This window comes from Phalangium opilio, unplaced genomic scaffold (assembly GCF_054372755.1).
Source record: "Phalangium opilio isolate 3A_F unplaced genomic scaffold, DU_Popi_V2 ptg000540l_1, whole genome shotgun sequence".
Lineage (NCBI taxonomy): Eukaryota > Metazoa > Arthropoda > Arachnida > Opiliones > Phalangiidae > Phalangium > Phalangium opilio.
In genome coordinates this window covers 683,032-706,149 of record NW_028324244.1, presented here as the reverse complement: position 1 = coordinate 706,149, position 23,118 = coordinate 683,032, and the positions used below count along the sequence as shown (strand labels likewise).

General features: G+C 36.8%; 1 protein-coding gene across 5 annotated transcripts in view; it reads left to right on the top strand.

Moving 5' to 3' along the window:
• The window catches only part of LOC149588522 (tyrosine-protein phosphatase 69D-like), a 318,777-nt gene that overhangs the window by 80,398 nt on the left and 215,261 nt on the right, over positions 1-23,118 (top strand). Inside the window, exons 1-2 of one of the 5 annotated variants that reach the window (XM_089862438.1) lie at positions 9,677-9,760; positions 10,119-10,181. The exons of 3 other annotated variants lie outside the window; for them this stretch is intronic. In XM_089862438.1, the coding sequence (XP_089718564.1) occupies positions 10,127-10,181 (55 nt within the window). In that variant the 5' untranslated portion in view covers positions 9,677-9,760; positions 10,119-10,126. Of the gene's footprint in view, positions 1-9,641; positions 9,761-10,118; positions 10,182-23,118 lie in introns of those variants that run through there. One more of the 5 variants, XM_089862439.1, reaches the window with a different exon arrangement.

Below are 23,118 nucleotides of genomic sequence, written 5' to 3'. Positions count from 1 at the left end.
ATATTCTTTCTCAATCACGTTTTATTCCCTATAATTTAAATCGGGGGCGTGCGAGTAATCTCGTTTCTATAGGACTTTTCAATAAAAAAGCGATCATCTTATCTTTTATCCCGACTTACCTTTTTCTCTTTCTCTTTCTCTCCTTGAAAAGATTTTAGATCTCTTCTCTTGTCTTGAAGATGAAGTTACTTTTTAAAGGGAATCGCAATTTATTACTTTACCTTATGGGAAAAGATATTCAATTTCGTTTGTTTTATAAGGATATTTTTCTTTATAGATAGAGATGTAAGAAAATTGGGGAAAAGCAGTTTACTTACGTATATATGTATATTTCTTCAAATCTCATTTCACTTTGTTGTAAGGATAAAATCCAGGGTTATTCCAAAGAAGTGTCAAACTTCTCCGTTTTTCCTGAATGTTTTCCCCAATTTATTTCCTTTTGAAGTTTCCTTTGATTTTTAAGCTGAAGTTTCGAAACAGGTGCGAATGTTTTTGTCTAATTAAATGGGCTGGGAACGAGGCTTAGCTCTATCCACTACCTTTAATAGATTATTTCATTAATTACTCACAGGTAAACCAATATACAGGCGGGAGGGCGCCATCTTGGGTTAGTTCCTTGGCGCCAACAAATTGGCAACGCCAGACTTAGTTCACCCGAGTTCACTACACTCGGAGGGAGGCTAGCCAACTCGGTGCTTCTAGGCGCTAGGGAAATAACCCCTAAGGTGTTTGCTTCTCTTCTTAAATTAATGCAATAGTCTATATTTTAGGCTTTACAACTCTCGCATTCTAGAACTCCCCACCTTAAAATTTCAAAAGTGAACACATACACAAGCTAATATATCAAAATCTTTTCTGTTTTTAGGGGGGGGGGGTTGTAAAATTTGCGACAATTTCTCATATTCATTATTTACTCCCCTCTCTCTCTCATGTCCATCTAAATATTCCCTTCCATATATAATAAAAAAAAGAAAGCTTCGTCTAGCTAAGAATGGCATCCGGTCGAAAAATGCGTCTACCGTTTCCTTCTACCGGGAACATAGGAGTTGAGGGAAGGGGAAATGATCCCTCGCGATGGCGTATAATCCACATACCGGATATACGTAACAGCGCGCGAAATATTTCGCGCCATATACTGACTGTGGAAAATAGAAAAAAAAGGCGCGGAAGAGACGAGAGAGGGAAAAAGCGCGCGCGCGAAAACTATAGGCAGAAACACGCTCGAGGAAAAGATGGAAGATGAAGGAGAAGAATATAAAGGGGAAGAAAAAAAGAATAGGGTGCCAAAATTGATGGTGCAAAGTAAGGGCACGGATTGCAGTCGTCAATCTTCGTGTTCTCCTAGCTGCGAGAGTTGTTCTTGTCCTATACCTACCCTTCGTGACTCTTAAAGGCCCGTTTTCAATCAAGCTTTCGCTTTAAAACTTTAATTTTTAGTACAATTTCACTAATTAAATGAAAAAAGAAAAAAGAAATTCACAAAAACTGGAGTATAAAGCGTAAGCTAAAAATTTGATTGACGATTTGGCTTAATTTTTATTTGAAATCCTAATCGTGAGTCTAAGATTTCTAAAATTTAAAAATTAAGAGTCTCTTTTTTAACTATGACTTAACGCTAATTAGAAATATGAAAGCATCTCCTCATTTTCCAGTCATCATCGGGTTATGCAAGTTTTTCGGCCCAAAAATTCATAATATTATTTTAATTATGGGTCTAGGCGTCTTTAAAATGATACATATTTTTTTAAATTTCTTGAAATACGCCGAGTCTCGTTTCCTTTTCCGCTAATGCTGCAAAATTGTATATTATTAAATTAGATATTCTAGTCTGACTATTTGAAGTTGTTTTGGGGGTACGGAACGGAGAACACTTAGCTTAATGGCATTAATTTAAATTCCCAGACGAGCGTGAATTCTGTTAATTTATTTATAAGAATTTCAATATTGGTCCCCATTTAATTTGTGTGATGGGAGTCTTAAGCTTTAGAAGTTAGAACTTTTCAATTAATGACTTTTAAGACTAATTTAAAATCAAGGCACACGCGTCCGCGGTCGAAATATTACCCCTTCATTAAACTAGAAATCACTGTATGTTCAGTTTCTTAGTTAAATTTAAGGGGTCGTCCGTAAAATACACCATCCAATCTTAACTTGAAAACGGTTTCCCTTATGGGTAAAACGTCATAGAAGTTACATTCGCCTAAAGAACATTCCCCTTAATTTTTGACTGACCTTTCAGAAACACATGGAGGATTGATACCATTTACACCAGAAGGTCACGCTACCTGGAGGACAAACGGTTTGAATCCTCATATCTATAGAAAAAAGTTTTCTAAAGCTAAACTCCCTTATTTTCTTCATTTTTTTTAAATCCAACTGGTTTAAGTTTACAGTTGGACTTTGGAAACAATCATTCCGCTTAACTTACTACCGTCAGTAGCTTAGAAATTATTTGGCGCGTTTTTCTGGAAAAGCAATCGGAGTTTAAGTCCTCTATTCGGGTTCTCTCTCTCTCTCTCTCTCTCTCTCTCTCTCTCTCTCTCTCTCTCTCTCTCTCTCTCTCTCTCTCTCTTTTTTTTTTGGGGGGACTATACTGAAGAGTATTCCAAGTGTAAAGAGATGAGGAAAAAGTTTCAATCTCTTTATCCCTTTCCATTGGCGCGAACTTCTGGATCTAAAACTTAAAATCCCAAAAAGTAGATATATATGTATACTTTTATATTATATTGTATAGCATACGGAGCTAAAGAACCTTTACTATACACTCTCTTCTTTCTCCTCTAAACACAGTCAAGGATTTAAAAAGAAACATCCGTAGAGGAAGGATCTAGATCCCAAATTGAAAATAAAAATGTGTAAGGAGCCCTACTTCAAATCCTTCCTCTCTCTCTCTCTTTCTCTTTCTCTCTCTCTCTCTCTCTCTCTCTCTCTCTCTCTCTCTCTCTCTCTCTCTCTCTTCTCATATAACTCTAAACCTAACGTCTTTCGAGAGTTTAGGCCTGAAGTTTTCTTTAGGAAGAAGTAATGTAACCCCTTTTTTTAGAGCTCTCCGCTTCTTTTTTTAAAATTTTAAAAGGGTTTTCCCAACTCTCTAACGTCCATATTTGATGTAAACGAGTCAGTAATGTAAAAATAAATTTTTAGTGTACTGCGTGGTAAACAGTTCTACAGGGGCTCGTAGAAAATACATGGGAAGTCAAACGCCTGAAAGGTTGCTTTCCCGCGAGGTCCACTTTGAGCTGTTTTTTTATTATTATTATTTTATGTATTGGCGGATTAATACGTAACGTGAATACAATATTAATGGATATACTAAAAGGTCTTATCAGAAATTAAGGGGAGTGATTTCGAGTCGAAAATGTAGGCTTTGTTCTCAATTTTAATTGAAATTAAAATTACCCCTAAATCGATATAAAACATTTACGCACTAAAGTACCCCTCTCTTAACTATAATAATTTCAGACTATTTGCAAAATGTTCTTTGTCGGTGTGTAGCAATAAATTGTATCAGTTCAAGCTCCTTGCCTTGTTTAATATAGGCCTAGTAAAAAGGGATCTTATTCGACTAAATATTGACTTTACTTCGGGAACGGATGTGGCACAAAGGTGGAGTGGTAACTCTACCTTCTTCTTCGTTTGTTTGGCGAGAAAAATAAAATAAACCAGTCTTTCTTACGGATTTTATTCGAAGATTACTATACGTTCTTGTTCTGTTTTTCCCTACACTTTAAGTGCACCTCCATTCACTATTTATTTTTACGTTTAAGATCCCAATGGGAGTTTGAAATATATACGTTTATACCTTCCATTTCATATGTTTTAAATTTATTATACGATTTTGCGTTTGTACGATTCGCATTTATATCGAAGGATATGAAAGATAAAATTGTAAATAAATATATATATTCAAATCCCTTTTCTAGCTTACCTCTCAACAATAACAAAAAAATTTATTTAAATAAATATGTTAAAGAATAACGTATGATTTTTCATACTAAAATCTTAGGCCTTGGTTTTTACTTTTGGCCATCAACGCGATGCGATTTGAAAACAAGCAGCGCCCAGCACCAAATTCAAAAATTTGAAAAATGGTTTTTGCTTCGGTTCAATCGTGTCTAGGGAGGTGTGATTTTAAGTCATTGTCGTATTACTGGTTTTAAGAGGCACCTCGGGTCCTTTCGCGCCTTTTCGAGCGTGTAAAATGCTACCAGTGTCCGGCGCAGATAAGAAAAGTGAACGCGCTCGCCTAAGAGACTCCAATATTAAGGAGCTAGGAGACGCCTTCTTTTCAAAAGTTCCCCCTCTTTCTACTTTGCATTATATATCAAAGATTTCTCCCTCTTTAAGTACGCGCACGGAATTCGTTCATTCTGCCGAATGATTTAAAGCTAGATCCGAGAGGTCGAATACTTCTCTGAATATTTCAATGTGTAAGCCGCATAAAACCTCTATAGTCTGAAAGTTAAAACTTTTGAAATAGTTATACACCTCTTGGCTCATCCAAAATTCTAAAATGTAGCCTACATTTTCTCTTTCTTGAAATTTTGTTACTGTATACCTTATCTCGCTAGTCTCTGAAGCGGATACGTAACTTTAATTCTACTTTAAGCCTTGGCTAATTTCGGTGTCTCTTATTTACCTTTATAATAGAGATCATTTGTGTTCTAAGCGGCACGAATAAAGACAGGCCTGTTTTAATTACGGTATGGGGAATTTTAACCGTTTATATTGTACATCACAAAGCAGTTAAGAAAAAAATATATATGCATTCATCGGGGATTATTACCTCTTAAAAGGACCCCAGGATCACTTAAGGACCAGCTTTCTACCCTTTTCATTGGCACGAGATTTTTTTTTAACCCCATCCTCTTTTGTGTAAGGTTTATAGCCCTAAATAACCTTAAACAGAAGAAGAAGCGGGAGAGAGAGAATTTTGCTAACGAAGCCCGGCTCTGTATATATAGAGGAGTGAGACCAATTTGAATATGAATGCTTGGAGTCTCTGACGCTTGTTAAGCCTTTTAACTACACTCTGAAATATGATCTTTATTAAAGCTTAGGTGAGTTGGAGTAGAAATCTCCATACTTTGTGAGACTTTCATTTTCATCATGGTCCATGCACATTACTACTCCTTCTCGCCTTTCTCCTCCAAGATTTAAGAGTTTAAATGTTTTGAAATATACCTTTTCTTCAGTAAGTAATTATTCTGATTTTCAAATGCCTAAGTAATTTAAAACTTATTTGTTATTATTATTATTGTGAAAATTAAGATTTGAACAGATAAGCCTTGGCAGTAAATAGTAGTAACTCATCATTTGTGACTAAGCCTCAGCCACTCTTGTGTAAAAATGTTATTGAAGCTGCATCTTTTTGGCCTATTTTTGGACTAATCCCATTAAAACTCTGCCGGGGAAATACGACACAACCGCTTCATTATAGTCATTTAAAATAATCTAGAGCGGTCCAGGAACAACACACGTTAGGCAGTCGTTTTAAAAATACCGCCTTTTAGTTATTGTTATTTGTGGTTGAATAATTTTTGAAAACGAGAGATAGAATCCCCCGAGTAGAGATTTCTACAGCTTTTCCCCGGACCCCAAAATTACCCCCGAGGTCATTGGTGGTGGGATTACATTAATTCCGCGTTCACGTAGGCTACAAACACGAACGGGGAAGCTGCACGGGCGAGGGTACTGGCTGTTCTGGAATTTCCGGTTATTTATGACCCTTCATAATTATATCACCAAAAATAGCGAAAGCAGAGCTGTATTTGTGTGATATATATATTGAGAGAGAGAGAGAAAGAGAGAGTAAGGAATCCCGTTACTAATTAATTCAACTCCGGAAATTAATTATTCGATCAACGTCCAATGTTACAACGGAAATTTTATTCGTAGCGCTTGTTACTGCGGCCTGACATAATGATAGTGTTACATTTGATCAAAAATGAGATGTTTGGAAAGGAGTAACTATATGGTTGGTTAAAGAGAATGTCACCCTACTTCAGGGAGCCCAGCGGTCCTATAATTCCTATAAAATCCTATATTTTTGAACCTGTCCTATATTATCATTTATAATTTCCCGAAACGTCCTAAAATATCCTGTAATATAATGTATTACAATTATAATTAATCTCTGTGTTGGGTAAATTGTAAGTCTCAACGCTTTAATTCAAAACGTTTTTGAATTCAACCTTTACGCCTTTTAAAAAGCCCGCCAAAATAGGCTTAGCGCCATCCCTCAGAGTTCAAAATACGCAACTTTCTTCCCTCCCCCTCCTCTATGGTCCCCCCCTTCTTCTCCAAACCCTCCGACCGGCAGCCATTTTTTAGTTTTGATTGACGCGAGCTAATCGCTTATGTCGATGAGTTATTTGTTAATTTAAAGTCGGATTTAAATATTTAAAATTAGGCCGAAGTGTCTTAATCTTGTGATCAAAACTGTGCCAAGATCAAGGAGCCGGGGATTCAAATCATTTTGGGATGAAATATTTACTGTAAGTTTCTATTTGATTAGTATATACCTAATTTGGTTTAACGAGGGGGAGTTGGGCTTAAAGCGTGCTCGACTCGGGGCATAATGGTGGGTGACGGTGTACGGAGAATCAAGATAATAGCCGCCGAAGATGTTATATTCGTTCTCGGCGAAGATAGGTCGGTAATTAGCATTCTATAGGGCCCGGATCTCGATTGAATTTCAAAATGGCCGCTATTTTTAAATTTTTTTAAATTTTTTTCAAATCTCCTTGAAGTAATTTTATTTAAATCCGAGTTGATTTTTAAATTTTTTTAATTATTTTTTTATTAAATTAAATTTTGTTTTGAAATTAAATTTTTTCTTTTGAAATAGAATTTTTTTTTGAAATTGATTATTTTTTTTAAATTGAATTTTTTTTTTTTTATGAAATTGAATTGTTTTTCAAATCCAAATTGTTTTTCATATTAAATTTTTTAAAGCATTTTGTTTTAAATCTAATTTTTAAAGCCATTTTTTTAAATCTAATTTTTCAAAGCCCATTTTTTAGGGAAAGGTGAACACAAACCGAATTTAATTCAAATTGAACATAAGTACCACGCGTCCCTTGACTTTTCAATTTATCTTTGATTGCTAAAATGTTAATTTAATAAGAAAATCCTTGTATATCATTTGGTTTTGTAAACTTTTGAAGTCTCCTTGGAGTCCTTTTAACTATATAAGCTAAGGAAGACTTATCACAATCTTAAGGAGCCTCATTCACTGACCTTTGAAAATTCTATATATATCTTCTCCGCTCAATTTACTTCACATAGCAGCAAGTTTTCGCTTTATTAATTAATTTTGCTCTCTTATAAGTTGAGAGAGAAAGAGAGAAGCTCAAGATATCCAGGTATACCTGTACCGTGACCTGGGATTTTAGCCTCGCTTTTCGCTAAATATATCTAATAAGATGAGAAAATCCGCTTTACTTTCTGGTGTTTCTTCTCGACTTCCCCGAAATTGGAACCGTTAGAAGTTTTCCACAGCAAAACATTGGGATCAAAGGTCATTTTGAATTAAGTTTTGAACGCCCTTTCATGCAGTCCTCTTTTTTAGGTTAAGAAATGTATTGAATTGGCATTAATTGAACGGACATTTTTTCCATAATATATTAAAAGTGAAAATGCAAGAAAAACTAAAAACGAAGCTAACTAGTCTAATCAATTTTAAAATCGGTTGATTCTAATTTCGCAATTTCCGCTTCATTCCTTCCTTGATCCCTTTACTCTTAAATCCATACTGAATCTTTAGGTAGCTTTACGCTACACGCGGAGGACCAAGAGCACGCTATAGGGATGGAAGAGGGTGGATGGAAAACTACTGTCGGTAATAGCCTGGCGGTATTTTGTAGAAAACAGTCCAGCGCAGCTGTTTGAGGGGAAAACGATACTAAAGGAGGTATAGGAGAATGGGGAAATTACATCCCTAAAGCGAAATGCTAGGGAAGGAGCTAGCTAGCAAGAGAAACTTCTACAATAGAGAGAGATATAGGTCGAGAGATCGACGCTAGGGTCCAATCGTTTCCACTAAATTACGACCTAATAATTCGGACTGCAAGATCATTCTGTTGGCTTCTCTAGCTCTCTCTCTCTCTCTCTCCCTCTCTCTCTCTCTAACCCCGTTTCCTTTAATCGCCCATTGTTATTTGGGTTGAAAGAGGGCGGGTGAAAGATCCCTTATTCCACGCGGAGAATACAGCAAAGTCAAATTGACCAATAAGGCGTGCATGCCCGAGGTTTGCGTTTGACCAGCTAGGACCAGGCCTAATATTACCGCCGTTTTACTGAAAACTGGCGACACGAAATGATTCCTAGTTTCCATAGAGATTAATCGGAGGAAATCTGATCCCATTTAAATACGCGGCCGCTTATAATATGTTTGGTATATTTCCGAGGCAACTGCTGACCGAGTGTTAGTAAGTGCCTGTCTGTTTCCGTGCGGTGTGTTGTTGTGTTGTGTTGTTAGGACCCCCTCTCCCACCCCTTTATATTCTAACAGAGACTTCATTGGCGATGATTGTAAACGCCTAAGATTGCGTTCGAAAACCCTATGCTATATAGGGTCCTCCCTAATTATAATGGCCTTATTTAGACGCTATGAGAGAAGCGAGAAACGTCGATATCTGTTTCCAGATATATTTGCAATATTTTCTGTAAGATTCCCTTTCCATGTATTGTGTTCATTCAATATGCATCAGAAGTAAATCAAACCGAAGTTAAGCGTGTGCCCTTGTACCTGAAAATATTTTAGGGAATTAACCTGGTAATTTCAGGGAAATATGTTTGACCAAAAGTTGTAAGAACCCTGGTAGCATTTAGATCAAAAATATTATAGCCATATCTATTGATAACTTCCATTTCGATTTACTGGGGTATGTTTTTTCTCAGTAAAGGGGATACGCATTGTCATGTAGGACAGACACATCTCTGATTAATATATTGAAAGCAGATTTTGAAAATTGATGCAATAATCCGAGTTTCAAGTTAAGCCTGTTTGTTATACATTCCTGTGGCGCGCTTAACACCGTCCAAGTTTGTTTGACATTCATTGAATCATTTCTGTAATGTTCACTGTGTACTGTTGCTTATAGTTTAGATGTTGTGTAGTCGACCCTTCCAAATAATAACTGCGTTGTAAATGCAAACGATCGCCCAGTGTTGTTGTGTGTTTGAGAGGAATTTGACGAGTGCTATAGGGCCTGCATCCCAGGAAAATGCGGTATAGTTATCGAACCGGGTTTACTGGCCATTAATTTTGTGTAGATGTTTGTAAGTTAATTATTGTAACACTGCATTGGGATAATTGAAGATTTACTTGATGAAAACTCGTGTTTACGTGTTTTGGGACAAGAGGTTGTTGGAAAATTATTAAATACAAGGCAGAAAAACATCGTAGAAGTATAATAAAGGTTACAAAAAGAATAGACCTAAATTAACAATCTTCAAAATCTTGTCTTAACATGATTTATGTTGCTACAAAAACTCAGGCTCGTATTAAAACGAGAGTTTAGGTTCAAGGTCAGTTCCAATTTCACCCTAATTGTTAAAACAGAGGCGCGCTAGGGGGGGGGGAAGTAGATGAGATGTACTCCCCCTTACGCTTGTCTTGGAAAATTCTAAGTGAGTCATTCGCGAAAGAAGGGACAAGTGTATCAACCGCATTGATCTTTATTCCGATAGACTTGCCCGGGCGTAATATTAAAAGCGGTTCGTCAACTTAATTTTCCTTCTTCTAACTTTCGTTGTAAGTTTGTTTAAATAATAATAATAATTAATATTTCATTATTATACAGTATTAATATATTCCGTAGTTTAGTTTTGATAAGGGGGGGTTATTTGATTTAAATATTATACTCGTATGACATGAAACGTGCAAAATCTCAAGCGACCAAGGCTTAGGTTATATTAATGATGTTTCCCCCCTCGTTGTTAGGCCTAACATTTTTTTGGTTTTAAATTTATTCCTCTTTTATATACCCGGGTATAAAGTCACCTAATTTATTCCACCCCTTAACAAGCGCACGCTTGGCTTAACATCAAAGAAATGTGAATAATTAATGTTCATGACACTAACGAGTTTTTCTTTATTTTTTCCTTTTTAGGTAAGTACATGGATTTTTATTTTTCCTCTGGTATTTTTGTCACATTCAAGAAGTCAACCCAAGGTAAAAAAAAAATAATTCGGGTTTTTTGGACACCTTTAGGGGATTTTGTTGTCTATTTAATTGTGTACTACCGCGAACGATTAGGGATGTGAATAAGGGTTTAAGTAGGATAAGGCTTAGGCCTAACGTATTCCTTATATAAGAAAGCGGGCAAGCAATCTGTTATGGACAAAAAGTCGTACGTGCGGCGATAAAGCTTCCCGGATAACCCGTGACGTATTTTTAAGCGTGGGCCCAATCCCGTCTGGTGTCTTCTGTCACTGATGGGATTATTGGACAGGAGGGGGGGGGGGTTTACTCTCTAGGTTTAGGGTTAGCAATCCCCGACCGGGAAAAGGATAAAACGGAAGGGACAGTGATTTTTTCCTTCCGGAAGTCCAAGTCGACGCCGCTGCTGCCCGGTTATCGGGCCTTGGATATCCTACATCCTATCCTATATTACACCCTATCACCCCCCACTGTTCGATTTATAGGACGGAAGTAATTGTCCGATAGGATGGAACCAGCTCTGACCTTAAGACTAGCAGCTTCCTCAATAATAATAGCCTGTTAGCCTTTGCGACATTTAGTGTCAGAATTTGTAGTAGCTTATTTTAAGAAACTTTACACTCTTAATTCAGGGTTCATACAAACCTGGAAAAATCAGGGAAATAAATAGTTGACAAAAACCTCAGGGAAATTTACAATTTTTAGTAAAATTCAGGGAAATTTGCGTCAAACAGGGGCCGAGTAATTACACAAAATGTTCATGAACATACCCTCCATAGGATTAACATTACACTATACTTTGGAGGCTCATAACTCTGGTTATATTAGAGATACGGGGATGTCCTTTGATCATGTACTAGTCCTATTTGCCCCCCCCCCCCCCTCGTTAACTTTTGCTCCATAGAATACTCCATATTCGGGAAAACCTGGAAAATTCAGGGAAGTATATGGGGGAAAAACCTGGAAATCTTAGGGAAATTTCCAAAAGTTGTATGAACCCTGTAATTGTTTTGCGAAAGAAATTATACTAATACAATGCGGGCTTTGCATTGTATAAAATATATTTCCATACACTGTGAACTGAATTGAACCGAACCGAACCGCGGCTTGTAAAATCAGTTTCCGGCTATTTCCCGCCAACTCAATCTAAAGAAATATTTTCTATTTCCTTCCTAACTCTACAAACGTTAAAACGACACCAAGGAAAGATATAGAACTCAATTTTTTTTAACACGGCCTAGTTCTGTTCAAGTTACCTCTTATTTTATTTGATTTGATTTGTCTTTCTACCTGGAAACTGGAATTTTCCCAACCGTTGGTTGTTTTCTTTCTTTCTTTTCAATTTCCGGGGTTGGAAACGAAATCTCTCCTTTCTCGCTTTAAAAATAGTTATTTTTTATTTATAGTTTACCGACACAGGGGAGAGGGGGGAATAGAAAAACACAACCTAGAGGTATATATTGTTCCTCTTAAACATACGAGCTCTTATTTTCGATGTCAGCGAGGACTCGGGGATGCTGGGAGGGATAGGGGAGAGTATCGAACCTACCAACGAGAGTTTGTTGGTTCATCCATCTTCGTATAGCTACTAACAGTCGCTTCTTATTTTTCTTTTATTGTGGCTTCGATAGCGATGGCAAGAAGGTATATTTTCTCCTAGTCCGAACTCCGAAGTGTGTTCACGGGAAATTACAATGCGGTAACGGCTTTCGTACTTAAAGGTTTGCGCATGTTTTTCCCGCGTTTTAAAAAAGGGATGGAATTTTACAGTTAGTTTAGTGTTGGCAGAAGTAGAATGAGGGACTAGAAGTATCCAGGTAACCAAATTCTTCACTTGGCGAAAGTGAATATTCTTGATAACATCCCAACGGTTGGCCCTCTGGTAGCAGTTTCTGAATTTTTCACTCCAAAACGTGAGACGCTCGCGGCGGTAGACGGCCGAACTAGATTCAAGCACCCGCGTCCGTGTTCCGCGGCTTTAGGTTGAGGGGAAGGTGGTAGGAAATGTTTTTGGAACTCGACCAATTTTTTTTCTCTCTAGTGTAGGCGCGATGGAAGCGGTATAAAATCCTCAAATTTGTTCGCTAGTGCCAGGATCTATTACCAATGCTAGAGCTCTTTACTTCTAGTCTCATCCTACTTCTGGTGTTGGTGTAGGAACGTCTTGTGATTACTTCATTTTACATCCATTTCTGTCAACACGTGTTACCGACGGATTTTCTTCCGGTTTTTCTTGATAAGAGATTACGGATGATACAAACTTATCGGATACAAATAACACACCAAAAAACACTCGAGGGAAAGTAAACAGTATCGAATAGGGTCACCTATTTCGATTTTTATTTTTTCTTTATTTCCACACTTGGTTTGTCGGTTTTCAAACCAAAATATCTCATTGGAAAATATAGTCCAAGGCTTAGCTGTTATCTTCGATCGTGATACAAATATTAGCAAGCACTTCTAAAGTCTGTCAATGACATTGTGTCTGTCTGTGTGTATCTTTGAAAGAGAGAGAGAGAGAGAGAGAGAGAGAGAGAGAGAGAGAGAGAGAGAGAGAGAGAGAGAGAGGAGAGATGAGGAGGAAAAACTAGAGATTGAATTGAATTGAACGGTCGCCTGGTGTCAAAAATCAATTCTCTCACGCACTCCAAAGTTAAACCGCGCGTCTTTAATTTAATAAAGCGGCATCGAGTATACAAACCCCTTTTCGCCGTCGTCCAGAATAAGCTAGAAACGATAGAGGGGGTTATGGGGGTTAGGGGGGTGCCAGGGAAGGAGGATACGACATCCTTTAGGTCTAAGACTAGCTTGACTCGCCTCTTCATCCTCCTGAGAGAAGGAAAGATGAGAAAGAAGAGAAATGAAAGGATCCATTCTTTTATATTTTCCTCTTCATACTTTTGTGTGTGTTTTTCTTCAGTACGAGAGCTGAGCACTAACAAATAACGGACATTTATAGCTCTTTTATTCGTTGGAAAACCCTGTTATTTTATTTTTGTCTTCCAGTATTCTCTTCTTTTTTCTGTTTCTCTACCATTCGCGTTTTTGAGGTTTCTATACTCCTGTCTATGGTTGAAGACCACCAGTTTACAATGACGATACTGAGTTGCCCTAACGTTCTCTTATATATCTATATATTTTTTACAAACTGCTCTTGAAGAAATTTTGAGCTATCCTGGAAAGGGGGGGGGGCAAGCAATAGTCGTTCTCTTTTTTTCAACTCTATGGTTCTTTCGAATAGCTCATATTTGGGTTATGGCGTGTGATGGGTGGGTATAGTGAGAAATATTGAGGAACTATGGTTGGGTTTTTTTTTCTGATATAAGAAACGGTATGCAAGTTTTAGTAACAGCACGGAGTAGCTTGGTATATCTTCCTCAGGGATTTTTGTCGCTATATGCCGGTTTCCACCCCCTATTTTCCTCTTTAGGGGGGACCTAGCGTCTTATATCAAGTTTACGTTGACGCTGTGTCTGTCTGGTGAAGCGTGGAAGCATTTCGTGTTTATCCCATCACATTCCCTTACTTCCCAGCACCCTACTTCCGGTTTTTTCCCCCTTCTTCTTCTTCTTCCTCATCTCCTCTCACGTTCTGCCTCTGAGCGTCTCCCGAGTCAACACGAGTCCTCTTAATGCGTTCATCTTTAGCTCTCGTTCCTTTTTTCCATCATTGATTTTTCCTTTCCTTTCCTTAACCCTATAAAGTTCCTTAACTTTTAGCGTCTTTGCCTTTCAAACGAGGCTAGCGAATAATCAGAATAAGATTCCTATTTACAAATATTCAATCAAAATGGATTAATTTTCTATACCCGGCCAGTTAACCCGTCCCGTTGCCTAAACCATTTTCAAACCTTGGAAAATACTTAGTGACCCAATTTTTTATGGTTTGGTTTGGTTTTTAAAAATTTGACTAAATTATAGGAAAAACGGTCTCTCTCATTTGAATAATTCATGCGAAGGATTTTTCTCGGAAAATCAATTTAGGGCGAATATTTCCTGAAAAAAATTTTTTCCTTTTTTTTTATTTCATCTCTTGCCATATATGGAATCTAATTCAATTAGTTTTTTCTCTCATGGTTTTTTTCCTTTCCTTATTTTTTTGCCCTTGGTATTTTTGAAACGATTCGGAGATGACTACGCTAGAAGCTTTAGCCAGTCTAGAGCTATAAGATTTTGCGAGCTTATTTCCGATACAATGTATATACTAGAGAGCTATCTCTTGTCTCGTAATGAGTTCTACCAATTTTTTTTTCTTTTATTTCTCTCTCTTGTCTTTTTATAGTTACTTCCCGAATGTAATTGGGATTTTTTTTTTCTTACTGTAAGGAAGTGAGTGCACTGTTTTCTTAAGGAAGCTTCCGTTTAAAAGGGTTTAAAGGTATGAAACAAAATTTTTAGTACCTTCTATTCAAAATAGTAACTAATTTAAATTATAAAAATAATTCAAAGTTTAATTTAATTTAATTTAATTTAATTTCTCCTGGGAGCTTTCTCTAGTTAATTAAAAGGTGGTAGAAAAATTAAGTCCCCCCCTCTCTTTTTTTATTGGTATTTAGATACAGTTTAAAGAGAAAATAAATAAAAAAAGGACGTGTCACTTTACTAAGCGCGCGAAATAAAATTGGCGGGAAATTAGAATCTCTCTCTCTCTCTATAGGCCATTTGTATCGTAGCTGCTTGGATGGGAAGAGAGGAGAACAGGGGCCTGTTTTGGTTTTTTTTTTTTTAAAGAAAGGTTTGGAAGGGCGTGAGAAAAGTAGGCGACTAATGGTACATTAGATTAAGTCTCTTTTTCTTTTGTTAAGACGGGCCTAATTGACTTTGACTCGAGAGGAAACGGCGGGAAAATAGAGTTGCCAGGAACGTCTAGCTAGGCACTAGAGCTAGCTAGCTAGTATACCCACTTTTTTGTCGCTTCATCTTTTTTTCCTTCTTTTCCTTTTTCTTCTCACGCTCCAACGCCTCTTCCGCGACACAACCTCTTCCTTATCCGAAATCCCTTCATTCGCATCTTCCCATGATCCACGAATCCAATTTAGGTACGTTCGCCTAGTCTCCGTTAATGAAATCATAGCGGTAACATCCTTGTTAACTTATAGCTAGGGCTTTTGAAGTCCTTGATGCTTTTCATATTATTATTAATTCATATTGTAAATTGATAAAATGTAATGTTCGCGATTGGTTTGGTAATGGAGTGAAGGGTAAAAGGAGAGGTGGTATTTACAGAAAGTTGTAAATTTGGAGTAAGGAAAAATATTTTTCCCCCGCCCCTTTTTTTGCTTTGGTGTTTCTTATTGGTTAAATTGAGCTATAGCTTCCCAGTTAAACTCGACTCAGATGGGAATATAAGAATTGATTTTTGGGTGAATAGAGTTTTTCTTATCTTTTTGAAATCTTAACCGATTTTAACGAATCTTATCTTATTTCAAAGAGAAAAATACCCCCTACCTGATTAAATTGCATTTGAGAAGTACATTTTAAATGGTACTCTCTTTGAAGTATAGGGTTAGTCCCCCTATTATCGGACGCTCCTATTATCGGACACATTTTTAAAAAGTTGTTTATAAAACTGCCGGGGAAAAAAGGAACACTGAAAGTTACCTAGTTTTAAAGAGGGTGTCGAAATCTGTATGTTGCATGTAAAAACAGAGAAGGGGCGCGATGTCAGAGGAGGAAAGCGCGAACGAACCAGATATCCAATTTTTTTGATTAATTAAAACTAATTGAGGGGCCGGAAAAATTCTTCCCCCCATTTTCAAATCGTGTTTTGAGGTATATAAATAGAAGCCAATTATAAGTTATGTGTATGGCTATAAAGCCCGAATCTTTTTCTATAAATTGCTACTTTAACAGTTAGTTCTAGGTTTCTTTACATGAAAATAAAACGCGAATCGTATCTAATGGAGAAAACCTATTATCGGACAGCTTTCAAACACGTTTTAAGGACAAATATTTAACGTAGGCTTACAATAAGAGAGGGATTGTAAATATTTAATGCTTAAAGCGGTTAGTGATGTTCAGAATGGGTCCAGAAGTGTCAGAGAAGTAACAATTTTCACGGGTCTTTTATTGTTAAAAAAATTGGTGTCCCAATTGAGGAACCATTGTCCGATACAAAGATCCCAATGTCCGATAACGAAGACCCACTGTCCGATTCTGGGATCCCAGTGTCCGATAACGAAGACCCACTGTCCGATTCTGAGATCCCAGTGTCCGATAACGAAGACCCACTGTCCGATTCTGAGATCCCAGTGTCCGGGCTACAAAGACCCACTGTCCGATTCTGAGATCCCAGTGTCCGAGTTGGATGTATAGGCGTCCGATAAATGGAACATGGGTGTCCGAATCAACATCCAAATAGCCGATAATAGGGTACGATACTTGCCGAATAAAATCCATGATTGGGACAATATTAGATCGTTCTTTTGGAATTATTTCTATACCATTAGGTGCAGAAACGTTCAAAATATATATTTCATAAACTTTTCAAAGGTTTTCTGTGATTTCCTTACATTTAACCATAATTTTTTAAAATGTGTCCGATAATAGGGGGACTAACCCTATACTAAACAGAGTAAGGTGAACAGTTTAATTTTCAATGGATTTTTCTTGTCTGTTAGAAACCCGATTCATTTCGCTAAGATCTTAGCTTTTTCTTTATCTCCCGAAGGCGGCCTTTCCTCCGCTCCATTGCTGGCCTAATAAAAGGTCTCTCTCTTTTCCATAACCGCAGTCGTTGGCTTAATTAGCCGTCGATGCAGAGTCAACTATTCATTTGAGACTTAATTCCGGTACCCAATTTCATTGCGCTTATTTTAGTTTTATTCTTTTCCAAGACCTATTTCCATTGGACTTGTTCCTTTTTCCTTTCTTCGTCTGGATGTCTGGTCGTTCCAAAGGGTTTTCCGTAGATCTCTTTTCGAAAAGACTGTACGAAGAAATTATTCTTGATTTTAATGTTAGCCATGGATGAAAGAAAGCTCGTTAGACAAATGGGACGTAGCCCAATAAAAATGGGATGGAGGGGATATAAGGGGGCCCGTTTTGAGAAAGGGTTATGTCTATATTGTGAAGCCTTTTTATGAACGCAAAGGTTCAATCTATCATTCTTTGTTTTTTTTCCTTCTCCTAAGCTTTGAAGTCTCAACTCTGAAGGATTAATTTTAAAGTTTTTCTTGAAGATGATTGGTTATCGTTTGTTTTTATTAGTAATACCCTAGGCAATTATATACCTAATTGATAGTGGCGTACTAAATTGGCTTTCTTATCTCGTTTCTTAACATTATCCGGGCTTCAGGGCTGCCAGTAATTAGTAATGGCATCACTTGCACTTTGGAACTGAATCAAACTCGGAACTACACGCGTTTCAGTCTGTTGCGCGTATGGTTATTGAATATCGCTTGGCAACACTTGCTCGTAAACTATTTTTTAGGTATGGTAAAAGTTTCTAGACTAAATTGAAGTTGTTGGAGAGTAAATTAAGTTTGATAAGTTTTGTTTTGGGGGATAATTAAATCTGACGGGTTGTTAAAATTTTTAAAAACTTCTCACGCAACTATACCGAGTGATTGATTGGTTTAAAATGGCGGGTAATATTGTTGTTGTTTAGCCTAACTTTATCTAATTATTCTATGAGCTTTATTTTTCGTTTAGTAATCTCACGTTGTACAAAGGTAATTAACGGTTATTTAGACACCATTTTAAGACTGCATTTTATAATATATTCCAGATTCGTTGTAATTGAAATCCCTAGCTCATAATATAAATGAATGTTTAGCTTATAGAGGAACGAACTACACGCATGTACCCGCTGTTTTCTTGAAATAGATAAATTTTCCCGGGGCCTCTTTTATTATGTCTATAACTCTATATGTATACGCAATCTTATTTTAGAATTAATTTAAAGCTACCCCCTCCCCCTTATAGCTAGCTGACTGTAGCAATTTTAGGCTTAGCATAGAGATGCGAGCTAAGCCCCAATTTTTAATATAAAAATACCTCTCTCTCAGCTAGGGTTAACGCTAGTTTTAATAAATTACAAAGACCCCTGTATGTATGTGTATACACTTTGAATATCGCCTCCAAATCCTTATTAAGTTTGCGTGCGAGCTAGTACTTATATAGTGTACTCTCTTCCATCATCCATAAAGGCGCATGACCACTGTAGTCGCGCCACGCGTGAACTATTCCCGCCAAAATTTCCCTTTCTGTGATCATGCGCAGACCGAGCTACAACAGAGTTAATTAAGCCTAATTTCTAGGCGCCAATTCACTGTTTTCGATCGAGACGTTTAGGCTTGGTATTCCTGTGGGAATCCACCTTAACTTTAACGTATTTCAGGCGACAGGAGGCGCGCTGTGCTGTGCCCCCTCTTTTGTTTGTACTTTGAGAGGAGTGGAACCCGAGTAATTTTGAAGTTTATGGAGGTTTTATACCGGTATACCGAATTACGTATAGTTCTACGGCGTATTACTTGACATTGTAGCCAAGGGTTAAGACTGGAACGCGTTTTACGTAATGTAGAGTCACGAGAAACGCGTTTGATTTGGTCCTTAGGATGAGTAAACGATTATACAACAAGCCTACGTGTTTCGGTTGGCTCCTGGGAGCCGGGAGCGTTTACACAGTTAAGGTTATAGAGCATATTTAGTTATTCGGTGAACTCTTTCTGAACTTTACTTTATAGGCATGGAAAATTTTTAAATCAGTATATGTTTAATTTTGTTGACATGGCAATGAATGGAAAGGGTTAGATATTAGTTAAATTATAGATGTTTGTCCGTTTTGCTCGATTCATTAACTATAGTTAGACAACACGATATCTTTGTCCCATTACTATTAATTTAGTTAAATTCAATTAAATCAAGTTAGAATTGATTTTTTGTAACAAGGTCTAAAAAAGGAAACTTAGATTTAAATATATGCCCATTTTAAATTAATCTCGCCATATAAATTACTTAATTAGCAAAATTTGCATATTATTACTCGGGTTAGGATTAAATGGCCTATTCAATCCCAAGATGAAGCTTAAGAGCATCCATGTTTTAATTAGAAATCTGCCTTAGTTAATTTTTCTTTCCGAAGAAATATATCTATGTACGTACAAAGTTAATTGACTTTGGGGTTAGGGATGGGTTTGGGGTGTTGCAACCCCGCTTGTTTAATCCCTTATCTAAATAACTTCGATATTTATTTTCTCCTCCTTAGAGTTCTCCTTCTCCTCCCATCACTTCTTCTTAAAGATGACGTAATTAATAAACTTACTTTCTCCCCTCTCACTCCCCCCATCCGCTTAACCCATCAAGCTAGGATGGGTTGTGACATTCTTATTACCAATCTTAGAGACTTGGGGACACCGCCGGCTGTTTTCCTTTTGCCTTTGACATATTTGCTCTTGCACGGAAACTTTCGAAGCTTTTTTCATCTCTCTCTTCTGGCTATTGCCTTAACTTTACCTTTTCTTTTGGGTTGAAATAACCTCAGTCTCAGAGTAATTATTAGCTTGTTAGTTTTTGCCGGGTTTTGTGTTAGGCTTAGCTACTCTGTGTTTTTTTCTTTTTTTCTTCCTGTTCTTTACTTTGAAACTTTTTCGGTGTATATACCTACTTCAAAGGAAGCCGCGGTTGACTTTAAATGACGTCTAATTAAGGTCATAACATAAACCGTTTTTTCTTTTTTTCCTGGGAAGGTGAGTTTAGGGTTAGGTGGTCCACGTCGTCTCTCGTTTCGTGAGATGAATTATCGAATTTTTTCAGACTCCTGTCCTGTATGGTACTGGAGAACTGTACGGCTTTATTTTCTTTATTAACTGCGCGTCCTGTCCAGCGTTCTGCACGGAAAATTAATTTCCGTTGAGTGCTTAATGTTAAAATGTCATCATTTTTACTATGATTTTTTTTCTATCACACTGTATCTGAAAAGGTTAAACTGAAATGAATCAAAACGTCTCAGGTTGGACTCCTCACCCAATCTGGAGTATCCCTAATTATAAAATTAATTAAACTCTCAGATTGGACTCCTCACCCAATCTGGAGTATCCCTAATTATAAAATTCATTAAACTCTCTGATTGGACTCCTCACCCAATCTGGAGTATCCCCGATTATAAAATTAATTAAACTCTCAGATTGTACTCCTCACCCAGTCTGGAGTATCCCTAATTATAAAATTCATTAAACTCTCAGATTGTACTCCTCACCCAATCTGGAGTATCCCTAATTATAAAATTCATTAAACTCAGATTGGACTCCTCACCCAATCTGGAGTATCCCCGATTATAAAATTTATTAAACTCTCAGATTGGACTCCTCACCCAGTCTGGAGTATCCCTAACAGAGCTGTGCTAATTAATTAGTTAGCTAATTGAATTTCTAATTAATTAGCAACATTTACTAATTGAAAATGGTAATTGAATTTTAATTACCTTAGTGCTAATTGAGAAGTAATTCTAATTAATTAGTATTAATCGGAAAGGTAATTATCTAATTAAAATTTAATTAGATTTAGGATTAACTAATTAGCCAATTGGATTTTCAATTAATCTTTTACGCCAATTTGTTGTAAAAAAATCGAGGAAATAACTAATGATTCATCTATTTGAATAAGAAAAAGCCTTATTATATCAATGAGGAAGCCTTAGTGCTACTCTAAATTTTTCAGCTCCTCAAATATGAGAGAATACTAGTACTAATAGAATATTTCGTAGTTCGCAACTGCCGCATTTCGAAATATCGACTGCTTTACCTACTCGAATTAAAAGCAGTGCGCATGTATTTACTTCTCAGGAGTCCATTATAGGAACTGTGGCAAGAAAATGAAGAAATGAGACAAATTTTAACATGACGGAAGGCTCGAGGCTTGTCTCATTTTTCGAGAATAATTCTTGGCTTCCGTACCCGTTTTTCAATGGCATTGAAAGATTAAACTTTGCATTGCCAAAGTACTAAATCCATGGGCACTTTTAAACTTTTATGTTTACTTATGGTTTCTTTTTTACCTTAATTAGAAAATAGTAATTCTAATTAATTAGTTTGATAAATAAATGTCTAATTTCTAATTGAATTGAATTAGTTTTTTATGTCTAATTGCTAATTGGTATTTAATTAGTTCATAAATATTTCCCTAATTGCTAATTGGCTAATTAATTAGTTCAAAAATATTTCCCAAATTGCTAATTCTAATTCAATTAGTTGTCAGCTAATTAGCACAGCTCTGATCCCTAATTATAAAATTAATTAAACTCTCAGATTGGACTCCTCACCCAATCTGGAGTATCCCTAATTATAAAATTCATTAAACTCTCAGATTGGACTCCTCACCCAATCTGGAGTATCCCTAATTATAAAATTCATTAAACTCTCAGATTGGACTCCTCACCCAATCTGGAGTATCCCTAATTATAAAATTCATTAAACTCTCAGATTGGACTCCTCACCCAATCTGGAGTATCCCTAATTATAAAATTCATTAAACTCTCAGATTGGACTCCTCACCCAATCTGGAGTATCCCTAATTATAAAATTCATTAAACTCTCAGATTGGACTCCTCACCCAATCTGGAGTATCCCTAATTATAAAATTCATTAAACTCTCAGATTGGACTCCTCACCCAATCTGGAGTATCCCTAATTATAAAATTAATTAAACTCTCAGATTGGACTGCTCACCCAATCTGGAGTATCCCTAATTATAAAATTAATTAAACTCTCAGATTGGACTGCTCACCCAATCTGGAGTATCCCTAATTATAAAATTAATTAAACTCTCAGATTGGACTGTTCACCCAATCTGGAGTATCCCTGATAATGAAATGGATCAAAGTCTCGGATTGGTCTCTTCACCCAACCTAGAGTTACCCTAAATATAAAATGAATCAAAAGCTCTCAGATTGGACTCCTCAAAATCCGCCTAGACACGTTGAGTGAAAATGGATGTAGCACAGTGTGATGCCTTTTAGGTGTATAGAAGTAAATAAGATTTCGAATTTAGTAGTTACTTCTTATGACGTATCTCTAGTTATACCCAACTCCTAAAAAAATATTTAAAATAAAGGTGAGCGCTAGTGTAATCTTTTATATTTGTTCAACCATAAATCCGGCGACCCGCGTGTTTACGACGGTGAATTCAGTTTCAGTACAGCCTCCAGCGTCTTCTCATGGTGCCCCACAGCGAGCTAGAAGTACAAGAAAAAGCCTTATACACTTTATTTAAACTTTTCTCTCGGCAAGTACCATCCTCGCTCTTTCTTCTTAGGGACCTACCTAGCCTTCCTGGAGAACCCGTAAAGGAAAAAAAAGCTAGAGAAAGCTGTAAAAATATATATAGCCTGGCAGTCGCTGTTAAAGAGGCTTTTTTCGACGCGTCCAAAGTGATAATTTATAATATTTACAGCCCCGACCACGTTTTTTAGTAGCGCGCCAAAACGGGATAGGAGAAAATGTTCCTGTCCCGTCGTACAGTTCATCTCATTCCCAGTTTTCAGCCTTTATTAAGCTTAACTCTCTTCGTATCCCCTTAAGATATCATCAACCTTACCCCAAGCCTTGGTATCTGTGTTGCTCTAGTCTTAACTGTATCTTAAACCTAATACGAACTGTATCATCTTGCGCGTCTTTTTTGTTACCTTTTTTTCTTAAGACCTTAATACCTTACCACGCGGGTCCTCCACCTAAAACTAACTCCTTTTCCGCATCACCTCGGTGTAGACCTATCGCTATAGTAAACGTAATCTATATCAGTGCCTGTTGTATGGGGAACCAAGGCTTAGCTCGCGTTACTAGCTAGCTTGCGCGGAATAAAAAGACTTGACTATAAAAAAGTAACGTTAAGAAAATGGGATAAGAGATAAAAATGGTTTCGATGAATGGATTTAACTGAAGTTTTTGAAGTAATATTTAAATTTACAACATTTTCTAATCTAAACTGAAGTTTTAAAAATTATCCGAAAGTTC